Genomic DNA, 12,283 nt, shown 5'->3' with positions numbered 1-12,283 from the left:
TGCACCCCAATGCTTCCAAAATTGCCACCAACTTCCTAGGGATGCAGGGTCAGACTCTGGGAGATGTAGTCTCAGTGTGTAGTCTCTGTGGGATGCATTGGATTCTCCAGGGTGGAAGGTGCTGATATTCTATAAACATAAGACAATAGTAATAATGACAAGGCCTCATTCTCTGGTTTATAACACGCCGCTTGCTTAGCGCCCTGCCATCCCTGACTGCTTAACATTGTAGGTCTTGTCAAATTTCTAAAATCCTTATGATTAAAGTGTGCGAGGGCAGGGAAGGATGGTGGGCTGGGAGAGAAGGGGATCTGAGTAACAGAATTATTTATACCTTCTCTTAATCATCCCCAGGATGCAGTCCAGTAGCAAACACCCCAGAGAAACGGCTTCGTATTTTTGAACCAGCCTGATGGAGTAGGCTCTGCTTGCTTAACATGAGAAGTTAAAATGAATGGCTCAGCCCCCAGAAGCAAAAGCCACTTGAGTAAAAGAGGGAGTTTGTATCCTGAACTCTCCTTACTTGTCATGGCAAGGTTGCAGGAGGCAGATTTTTAGCAAACAAGAATGTAGATGAGAGTGGAGTGGCCCCAAGGGGCTTTACAAGACCATTTTAAACAACTTACTTGTTAACAAGCTGTGAAAGGACAGAGGCATTTTGGGGGTGTTTCCATGTTTACTAGCATGGAAGTGGAAAAGAGCTATATTCAGGAAAGCGTTTTAATGAATTGTTTTTATACAGGAATGTGCAAAGCACCCGTTCTTTGGCTGCTGAGTCCGAACTCAGGGTGGCACAGACACCAGGTGAATGGACTGTTTTGGGGCTTGCTCACTCAGTCACAGCACTGGAACAGGCTGGGTGGTTCCAGGGTAGTTACATCACTACAGCGGTCCCTAACACAGACCACCCCTTCCTAGAGACTGGGAGTGGATCCTTCCTTTATTCTCTCCAGACAGCAGTTACTAGCCATTCCTCCTCAAAGACTCAAATGCAGATCACTTACCAAAGGATGTGCTAATGAGGATGAAAACCTTGACACTCAGGAAGTGCTGGTCGCTGAAAGCAATGGGTGAACTTTTTCAAAGCCGTATAAGACGGATGTAAATAGTAGAAAGGTTCTTGGCACTGGATTCATACTGGGTTTTAAATCCTCCCTGCCTCCAGCCTCTTCCGTGGCATTTATTCCTCTATTCTCCACCCCAATGCACCACCCAGCTCTCCCTCCTGTCTGCAATCTCTGCTGAAAGCGCCCCTCCTTCCCCTGGTTTACAGCCCTTCCTTTCTCTCTGCCCCAGCCATTGGTTTCTGTAGCTCTGTAACTGTATTAATAGAACCATAGACTATCAGGGTTGGAAGGGACCTCAGGAGGTCATCTAGTCCAACCCCCTGCTCAAAGCAGGACCAACCCCAACTAAATCATCCCAGCCAAGGCTTTGTATTATACACAGTTGCTCCCTCTACAACAAAAAGAAAAGGAGGACTTGTGGCACCTTAGAGACTAACCAATTTATTTGAGCATAAGCTTTCGAGAGCTACAGTACCCCTTTTCTTTTTGCGAATACAGACTAACACAGCTGTTACTCTGAATCCCTCTACAACATTTTCGGACACAAATATGCATTACGAACTAGTGACACTGTGCTGAGAATTCCTGTTGCCATTATGATAGACCATTATTGAAACAGTAAAGGTTTGCTAAACTACTGCAGTGTGCTAAAGCCGATGGTGGGACTTCAGGGTTTGAAACTTTCCTGCTCACACGCCTAGTCTCTGCTGCCTCAGAATGACAGGCTGGATCCTGGGGTGGGGTTTAGCTGTTTTGCTGCACCGCCACCAGAATGTGACTCTCCAGGCTGGCATACTGGATCTGGGAGGATCACCCCAGTGCTTGATGTAGAGCCAGTGCAGGAGCTTCTATGCCACACACCCAGTGTAGAGGTTTGACGGGGACATCACTATGCCCCATCATTCCCCAGCTGTGGTTTCAGCCCAGTGGGATGGTTTGAGCTGGTGTAAGTTAGAGCAGCCCATAGGCTGCTCTTTCACAGCATTGTGGGACCAGTCCTGCACAAAGTGGACCAGGGGACTGAAAATGTAAGCTTTCCACAACTTCTGTCCCTGACATGTGCTGTGTGCTCCTTCGCTTTTGCAGGGATCTCACCACCATGTCCTCTAGATAGTTGTTTTCATCGGTGCTACATCTGATAATACACAAAGATTGAGCTATTCAATTCAAAAAAGATTTGGTGTGGGAATGACGATGACAACAAGGCTTTGCATTTCTGTGGTGGCCCCAATGCTGGTGTGTATCAGCCAACAGCTTTCTTGTTTCTGAATCAGAAAACTCTCAGTGCTGGAATAAACTGGACTGTGGAACTGCTCCATGAGCTCAGCAGAAAACTCAGTATCCTACCCTAGCATGGCAGCAAGACCGAACCCTCAATGGCCCCACCCCTCATTTGGGATTGTAGAGTGACTCCTCTCTGAATGACTACAGGGTTTGTCCTCCACCCTCTTTAAAGAGTCGTGTTTGGCAGTGCCACTTCAGTCCTAGTCAGCAGAAATAAGACACGATCGTTCCACATACAGAACCTGCCTGAGGCCACAAAGTAGGGTTCATTGCCCCTTTCATCTACTTGGCAGCAATCTGACTGTCACACAGAATTTGTTTTAGCCAGTTCAAGGTCAGAGGTGTGAACTTCCTCTGAAAGCAAAAGTGGAGTAAAGCCTCCACTGGAATCCTTCTCTTAATGCCCCGAGGGACCCAGTCCTGGCTCATCAGAGCCAGAACCAGGGCTCGCACGTTACTATTCTCTGTCTGCAGCCATAGCTGAAGTAGCAGGGGTACATTGTCTTAACTGGAGAAGAGCAAGCTCTGGACAGACGCCTGTTTGGACATCCCTGGCTCGGAACCCAACTCTGAAGAAAATGCATGGTGCTCTTACGCACTCCCCCCTGCCTGCGTGCGCTCTGGCCACCATGGGAGGGCACGATTCCCAAGATGGCCCGGTGGCTCCAGTTAGACAGGTGTATGTGTGCCCATGTGCATGCATGTTGGCTGAGCAAATATGGGTTTAGAACAGAGACATGGGTTGCTGCAAGTGTTTGCCCTTCTGTCAGGCCCCATTGTTTTCACCCATTAACACCTCTGAGCCAAAAATGAAGCATGCTGGCAATCGTGCATGACTGTGTCACTGCCAGAAAGGCAAGTTATGTGGCTAAAGGTGCCTGGGAAACCCGTCACAAACTCTAGGCTGCGCAAAGGGTTGGCCAGCAAGCACCTGGCACGGAAGCGCTGCTGGGGGGAAGTGAGGGGCTGACACACTTAACCACAGAGATGCTCAAGTCAAAGTGGCAAAGGCGCACGTCACACCCCTGCCCTTTACAGTGTGTCGCTGGACGGAGGGGTATGTAAGCCTGGCCAGTGCTGAATGCCTTTCCTGGTTGAGAAAAGGGGATTTGTGTTTTCTGAATGAGTATACGGGATCCCTGTGAGGGAGCAAGCCCAGAAGGGAGGGTCTTTCCTGAAAAATGACAGTGTAAAACTGGTGCTGTCTTCCTCAGCAGACCTGTTCCCTCCCTGTGGAGGCATTAAGATGTGCTGTTCAGCGAGACAAACATGCGTCTGAGTGGTTTTTTCCCTCCTGCTAATGCTGCAGGGCCAGCAGAGCTAAGAGAGAGTGAACTGGATTCTATTTCGGCTGGTGCCTCAGGAACAGCATGGTTAGCAGAATGCCAATCAGTTACGCAGCAGTGCCAACTCCGACTTCTGAAGGCAACGGCGTAGGCACAAGTGTCACTGAGCACTTAATTTGCAGACAATGGGGCTGCACAAGTGTCGCACTGGACCGCATTTGGCCTGGAGGACCTCTAGGGTGATGTGTACAACAGAAAGTCTATCTTAGTTTTCAGATCCTAGGCTGAGTTTGCAAGGCCGGCAGTTAGAAAACACATCTTTGCACTTGTAAAGAAACCACATTTGGCTTGAAAGTTATGGCAAGGCTGCAAACCTGGCATCTCCCTTTCAGGAATACTGGCATTAAAGTGCAGTCCTATTCCAGTCAATGAGACAAAACACCAGAAAAATTCAAGCGACCACCCTCGTGGCCACAGCTTGGAGAGCTCAGTTATTATTTAACCCCAATGTTATGCAATTCATGGCAGCAACTTTCCATATAGGAACATGGGCAATACGTAATATTCAAGTATCTCATCTTGGTGTCTGGCTGCATGGTTGATAAAATGGCCCTAGAGTTATATGGAATCAATTTAACGCTGTGCCCCCTGGGAACAGCCTCCGTAAATTGCTAGTCCAGTGTGCTAGCTTCATCGGTCATGCACCTGGAAAGGTTAATGCATCTCTCTCTTCAGGCTTGTCTTTGTCTTCTTTCCAATCTCATAAGTACAAACATTGTGTTCAGATACACCATGGAATTTCTGTCTCTGAAGAAATGCCACCCCTTAGGCTTTGGCTGCACACACAATGCTACTGATCAGTACTAATGTGTAAAGTTATCTTTGAGGGGGATTTTGCTCCAGTGGTGTTGCACTGTGGTTTACATCACACACTGTGTAATGTACATTTTATGCAATCCCTGGCCCACTTACAAAGCTACTTGTTTTGCAGAAGCTCAGAAGAAAAGCGGGAGGCTAGTGTCCACATTTGCACGCCAGTATCCAGTCTGCTATTCTGACTTTCTACAGAGACATGCTGGGGATTTTGGACCAGTCAGATGTGTTTGTGATGCACAGAAGCTTTCAGCTGCTATGTCTTGCAATTCAAGCAGTTAAACATGGAGAACTATGTCACTCCTCAAATCAACAATTTCTGACTCTTGTAAATTTGTAAATCTAACCAGATAGACTGGAGAATTGGAAGGTGGCCGACTCTGTCACTTACACAGTATTTTCTTTTCTTTAAACATACATCTAAATCCCACAAAGATACTTTACTGGCAGTTTTCACCCCCAGACACGATCTGCACATTGTCAATAAGAATATAGCTGGTATTTTGTAACAGTATTGTCCTGATATTTTTCCCTTTACTGTTCAATAATAAATCTCATTTATACACTAGACAAATACAAGCACATTGGTAAACAACTTTTGGATTGTGAATGCAACATAATTGAAAAAAGCCACTGGAACTGAAAATCCTTATTGCCATGGCACAAGGAGGAAAATAAATTGATATCTGAAGCTGTAGCCATTCTCGTTTGAAAGCTACACAATATTTCATCATATAGCTAAAATTAACTTTTCAAAATTCTCTGTTTTGTAAAAAAGAACTGCAAAAAATGACCCACGCAATACCCACAACCTGGGCCCTGAACTGAAATCTCTCCACAAACAATTCTGCCCTTCCAGGAAAACCTGACGTAGCCACAACAAACGTGTTTTGTGCCGGTTCCTGTAGAACGATGCTGCACCCACTCGCCATATAAACCGGCTCACCTGCTATTTCTTTACATATTGATTTATTGCACCCAACAGCCGCTTGACTCTCAGCTACCAGCGTAACAATGGATGGATAACATATCTATGCATCTTCCTTGCTTACATCATTTGCCTGTATAAGAACTTAATTCGTCTTCTTCTGCAGCTAATTTTACAACATTTGTGCATATAGCCTCATTCAGGTATATACAAGGCACCTAACTGCATATTCAGTTGTGTAGCTTCCTATAACACAGCCCTTTGGAACACAAATAAGCAGGGGTAAAGAAAGAAGCAACATCAACATCATGTGAAGTTTAAGTGTCAGATACCATATTTGTACATTGTGAGGCAATCATTTAAAAGAAGTAGGGTGTCTGCACAGCGCCTAGCACAGTGGAACCCTGGGCATGACTGGAGCTCCTGGGCACGATGTAAACACAAATAGTAATAATAATGTGTTGCTCATTTCATTGGATAGCTTCTGAACATGGTCCGACTGGGTCTTTCTATGAAGGAGAAAAATAGATGTTTAATGTGGCCTCTGATCTCTTTTGATAAGGCAAATTCCATCCCACTGTTATCCCAGGCTGCACTGCCTGCTGACAAATGAAGCACATATGCTGATCTAATTTCTTGAGATGATACCACTGGGATTGTTGCTGATTCCAGAGGGGACACAATGGTAACATTTTGCATATCTTGCTTCGTTCATACCCAGTTTTGCCTTTTGGGTGACACACTTGATTTATTTAAAAAAAATTCTTCTATGGTCTTATGTGTGGAGCATTCCCTATGGCATATTACACAGCTTGAACAAGTCACCAGGGTAAATATACACACACCAAAATACAAGATTTCTGACTAAATGCAGAGTCAGGCTAGGAGTCAGTAGCTCAACAATGCCTCCATCTGCGTTGGTGTTCCGGAGTCATGAGGCTTTCAGCAGTATTTAGTGGTCTCATCACAACCTCTAGTGGACAACAGTCCACATCACCACAGAGGTTCAACGCGTGATGTATTTACACATCTCGTTTTCGGTGGGCCCAATCCTTTGAGTACGCTACTCCCATTGACTAAAAAGGGTGTTGAGGGTGCTCACCAACTTGTAGGATTTCTCTGACCAAAACAGAATGACTTCTCTGTCTCACTGTTAGTTCCCACTGTACCACTACAGGGAACAGAGCAGGGGTGGCCAAACCACAGCTCCTTTACAGTTAAAATGTGGCTGGCAGAGCCCCCCATCCCTGTCCCATTCTCCGTCAGATGGGGGGGAGCTTGGGGCTTCTGCCCTGTGTCGAGGTGGTGGGGCTAGGGGCTTCTGCCAGAGATGACTGGTGCCTGCTGAGGGTGGGGGAGGCAAAATGTAAGGGTTCGCCCCACCCCCAACAGTTTGAGTCACCCCCCACACACACACACACAGCAGCCCCTCCCTGCAGCTCCCAGGTGTTAGCTCCGCCTGGAGAGGCAGTGGCAAACTGCTGGGAGCTGCAGGGAGGGGTCACTGCTTTAGCTCCATGGGGAGAAGCAGCAGCAAAAGCAATGGCTCTTTCTGCAGCTCCCAGCTTGCTGGCTCCAGCAGCTGCTGTGCTGGGAGGGGGCCCAGCAGCACCATGTGACCAAGTGAGGCCAGCAAACCCTGGCTGAAGCCCCGAGCCCCGGCAGGCACGCCCCGGTTCTTGAACTTCTGAAGAGTATTGTATGTGGCTCGGATAGTCAGTAAATTTGGCCATCCCTGGAGTAGATGTATGTGGGCACCACAAGGACCAACTGCAGTGGGAGCTCTGCAGGTGGAAAGACTGCAAGATAAGGCCCCAAGCACTGACAGTCTTCTTGGACTGAACATTATTACTGCTAACAAGACCTGTCACTGTTGTCTTGTCTCATTATTTGCATACCAGGCACACAATGCTGCAATGAACTGGATTTTGATTCACATGCTCTTTGCATTCTGGCACCCAGAGTTTTCTCATGGAAGTTTTTCAAAACAGAAGACATGATTCTCCATTGCCCTGCACCTTGTACTGGTGCCTTAGGAACAGAACTGTTCCTACGAATCTGCATGGTAGAACTTCACACCCATTCTCCCTTGGTGTAAATGACACCAGAAGGGGCAAAGCTACGGAGACTCACATGCAGACTAGAGATTGGTTGGTGCAGCTGACTTTAAACCAGCCATTACTTTGCAAAAGTGAACTGAAAACTGAGGCAGACAGAAGAAAACACATGATCTTTGTGTGTGGCCCAGTCCTGCTGCCTCTCATAGATTAAGGCCAGAAGGGTCCATTATGATCATCATCTAGTCTGGCCCCATGCGTGACACATGGCAAAGAGCCTCATCCTATAAAACAATGGAAACTGCCAAACTGCCCCTGGCTCCATGGCTCTGTGTGCACAACTTTGGGATTTTACAGCAATAATTCACTGAGCCTTGTAAAGGGTCAACTAATTATCAGCTCCCACTCTGCCAGCCAAAAGGACTTCCGTACAGTGTGTTCCCTCTGTTGATTTATTACCTGTCACTCTTGCACTGAGGGCTAAATCCTGATCCTGAGTAAATGGGCTGCACACCAGGGCTCCCTAGTGGGGCTGGGGATGGAGCAAGTTGTTTCCCAGGCAGTGGGGAGGCCAGCAGAACACCAGTGGTCCCTGCATCCCACCCCACAGGGTGGGTTTGGCCAGTGTCTTCCCACAGTTATGGATCCACTGGCCATGTCCTCCAAACCCATCTGTACAGGGACACGGAGAACACAGAACACAGTCGTGGCTGACTTTTGGCCCTTCCACAGGTCCCAAGGTATGGATAGCCAATACGCAGAATAGGTGATAGTCGATTGCACAATACAGTGAAGGAATGGAAGCAACTTCCTCTTGACATGTTATGCCTGATGCTGAAGTTACGTTTAGTCATCTGCCCATGGAGACCTCATCAATACATCTTCTTTTATTATGCTCATCCCCGTGTGTATACACATGACACAAACACACTAATATATGTGTGTGTGTGTGTGTGTGTGTGTATTAGATTTCCTTTACAAAGAGAAAAGAACAGTGTACTCTCTCTCTCATATATCCTTGGCTATATAGATCCACTCTCCTTTTCTCTTTATAAAGGAAATCTAACCCTTCTTGCTGTGGAAAAAACCCCAACTGACTAAGAAGACATGGATTTGAATTTAAAATGTAAAACAAGATTCTTTAATGCAGCCTTTCTCTAGGAATATGGGCAGAAGGAAGTATCAAGAGTGCAGCTACGAGCTTATTTTCCCATTATACCACTGTCCTGCCATCAATAGCTGTTAATCTTTGTTAAAAATACAAGGGCAGTATTGAAGGTCAATTTTCCAAACCCATCCCTTTTATAGCCGTCACAACAGAAACACCTATCGGCCACTCCTGTTCTCTCCCTGATGAGTCTGTGTCTGTGTCTGTACAGCATGGCTATTAATAAATCTTAAGTCGGGGGCAAATCCTGACTGCCTTGCCCACAAGGGATTTCCCATTACAATCTCTGGGACACTTACTAGAGTTTAGAGAGTGGCTTTTGGCCCTAACGATATTAATGTGCTACGCCTTTGTTACGTCACCCTCAAATAACTCCAAAGAGCATTATTCACGATGGTATGACTGTGATGAGAAAAGAAGACAGAGCCGTTCAGTGTGAAAATGTGAAACAAACAGACACAATTAAAACGGAGCCTTCTGGTAAATCGCAACAACTGTGATTTCAGCCCATGTCCCATGCCTGAGCCAGCAACACTGAAAGATCATCAGCCTGGCACTGTCCAGGTCCCCAGTGGAATTCCAGCATCTGACATGCTGTAGCCTTGTACCGCTTTCCTTTGCCATGTGTGTACACCAGAAAAACAATCTACAGGAAGCCAGGGACCCTCCCGGGGTATTAAACGTGTATTTTTAAGGGAGGATAACTAAGAAAGGGCCGGGCGAAGGAAGGAGCCATTCATTTAAATACTGGTTTTCATTATTTTGTCCAGGTTAGATGTCAATGGGGAACATTACTGACTCTTTACGCTCACCGTTTAATGCTAAGCGTTGTTAAACAGAGGGTGGGAAGTGATTTTCTTTACTCTGACTCTCCAGCTATAAAATAAAGGGTCTGATTCCTACAAACGTCCCCGGAGTAAACTGAGCAGGATTGGGCCCTCCCTTTGCGAGTGAGCATGTACCCAAAGGGGCATTAACAATGCAGTCTGGAGACCCACAAAAGGGGCAAAGGCCAGAAGCCAGGAGACCTCTTTGCTGCTCCGGGAGCTGTTCCCAGAGTCAGTGCTGAAATGGCGAGCCTGGCACTGCCCAGGGGGCTGGCAGCGGGCTCTGGCCGGGCCGCTCGGCTGCCCCAACACAAAGAGGTGATTTTGGAAAGGGTCCGCGTGTGTGCGCCCCCGCCTTAGGCTGTGTCGGCAGCCTCATGTCCGCGCTGCAGCCCGCACCCCATCTCCGGCCGGCCGCTCCGGGGCTGGGGCTTCCCGCACACTTCATGGGCTTTGCGGGTGCGTCACACGGAGAAAGAGGCGCCTCAGGCCAGGAGCGGAGGGGGCGCAGGTACGCGAGGCAGGTGCATATCCGGGGGGCTGCTGAAGGAGCCCTGCCTCTCCCCGCTTGCGTAAAACTACTTCAGGCTCACAAGCGAAGTTTGAGGAGCGGATGGGAACGGCTGCTTCGCCCGGCTATGCGCGGCTACGAGCGCACAGACTCAGCCCCGTGGCTCCCCCGGGTCCCTGCTGGCGGGGCGGCTGGACCAATGGGCATAAAGCGGGTGCCCAGAGCCACTGAACCTGGATCTCACCCACGCCCGCTGTCCGCACCGCCACATGCCGGCACCGGGCTCCCGGGGGCACACGCGGCACACGGACACTGTTGCCTCCAGCCTCGGGCTTTGCAGCCCCCCGCTCCCGGGCGAGGCAGGCGCAGCCCCGGGCACAACGGGAAGGGCGCAGCCGGCCCGAAACCCGCCGGTTCCCCCGCGCCCCGGGACCCGCACCTTCCCCCACGGCCCCGAGCGGCAGAGAACAAAGGCGCCCGGGAGGCAGGGCCGGGACCTGGACCCGCCCCGGCCCCGCCGGGCAGAGCAGAGGCCCTGTCCCGCAGCCCCCGACAACGGCTGGGCTCAGGCTGGGGGCCCCACGCCAGGGGCCAGTTCCCCGGCTGCCCCGCGAGCCTGTGCCCGAGCGCTCAGCGGGGGGCTGGCTCGCAAAGGCAGGGCCCCTGGGTGCCCAAGTGTGTGTGTGTGGGGGGGAGGGGGGCAGCGCCCCATCGCCCCCCAGCCCGGGCGCTGGTGGCTTCCTTGCCCAGCGCATCCAACTCAGCCAAAGCTCCGGGACCCCAGCCCGCCCGGGCGGAGGCAGCGCCCCGGGGCGAGACGAGCCCGGGCTGGGGAGGGGTCCGCGACCGGCCGCTGGGGGCAGAGCGAGCGGGGTCCCGGCCCCCCGAGACCGCGGCGCCCCCCCCGCCCCCCGCCGCCGCCCGCTCCTACCTGGGCGCCGCGCCGCCTGGCTGCCCAGCAGCAGGACCAGCAGCGAGAGTCCCCGGAGCCCGGCGGGCGGCGCGGGCAGAGCGCGGGGCCCCGCCATGGCGCGGCGGGCAGAGTCCGTCCCCGGTGCGGCCAGCCCGGCCCTGGCGCGGCGGCGAGTCCGTCCCCGGCGGTGCAGCGAGCGGGGCTGGGCGGGCGCCAGCGAGGGCGGGGCGGGGAGCGGGCTGCGGGGGAGGGAGCCAGACACCGCCACCGCCGGCTGCGGGCTCCGGCCCCCCCAGCCCTGCCCCCCAGCTCCGGAGCCCGCCACCCCCAGCCCCCCAGCCCTGCCCCCCCGCCGCCCAGCCCCGCCGCTCGGATGCCCGCCCCCCAGCCCCTCACCGCCCTGCCCCCCACAACTGGCTGGCCCCGCCGCCCGCCCTCCTGCCCCCCCAGCCCCACCGCCCGGAGCCTGCCCCCCAGCCCTGGAGCCCGCCCCTGTGCCCCCCAGTCCCCGCCAGCCGTGCTCCCCACAACTCCCCTATAGAGCCCCCTAGCCCTGCCGCCACGCCCTGCCCCGCCGCCCCCCAGCCCCCCCTGCTCGGATGCCAGCCCCCCCACCGCCCTGCCCCCCCAGCCCCGGGGCCCACCCCCTTACCCCCCAGTCCTGCCCTGCCCCCGTCCCAGCCCCCCACTGCCCTTCCCCCCACAACTCCCTGGACCCGCCCCCTGCCCCCCTGCCCCCCAGCCCCGGAGCCCACCCCCTGCCCCCAGCACCCCTCAGCTCTTCTCCCCAGCTTCTCCCCAGGCTCCTCCACAGCACCCTGCCCCCACAACTCCCCCCACAAAGTCCTGCCCCCCCAGCTCAGCACTGCTAGCCCCCACCCCCCACTCTCCTCCACAGAGCTCTGCCCTCCCAGCTTCCCCAGCCTCCTCCACAGAGTCCTGCCCCCTCACAGAGCCAACTCCCCCCACAGAGCCTTGCCACCAGCCCAGCACTACCAGCCCCCACCCCCTGCCCCCTCCACATAGCTCTGCCCCCCAGCTTTCCCCACAGCGCAGCCCCCCCACAGACTCCTGCACTCCCAGCCCCCCTCACACAGACTCCTGTCCCCACACAACTCACCCCCACTCAGAGCCCTGACCCACACAGCCCTGTACTCCCACCCCCCACTCCCCTCCACAGAGCTCTGTCCTCCCAGGCCCCCCACAGCCCTGCGCTCCCCACCTCCTCACAGCCCCTCTCAAAGCCCTGTGCTCCCAGCCTACCCCCCACAGGCCTGTCCTCCCAGCCCCCCTCCTACAGAGTCCTGCCCACCCAGCCCCCAGTGCCCCCTCCAGCCCTGCGCTCCCAGCTCCCCCAGAATCCTCCCTC

General features: G+C 52.7%; 1 protein-coding gene across 1 annotated transcript in view; it reads right to left on the bottom strand.

Moving 5' to 3' along the window:
• Window positions 1–11,053, bottom strand: part of SEZ6L (seizure related 6 homolog like) — a 144,344-nt gene extending 133,291 nt beyond the window's left edge. The window contains exon 1 of the mRNA XM_074972860.1: window positions 10,933–11,053. Within this exon, the coding sequence (XP_074828961.1) occupies window positions 10,933–11,029 (97 nt within the window). The 5' untranslated portion in view covers window positions 11,030–11,053. The remainder of the gene's footprint in view (window positions 1–10,932) is intronic.
• Window positions 11,054–12,283: the final 1,230 nt, after the last annotated feature.

The sequence above is a fragment of the Natator depressus genome, chromosome 15 (genome assembly GCF_965152275.1).
Source record: "Natator depressus isolate rNatDep1 chromosome 15, rNatDep2.hap1, whole genome shotgun sequence".
NCBI classification, from domain to species: Eukaryota; Metazoa; Chordata; order Testudines; family Cheloniidae; genus Natator; species Natator depressus.
Note: the sequence above shows the minus strand (reverse complement) of the source record. Positions and strands in the feature narration are given on the sequence as shown.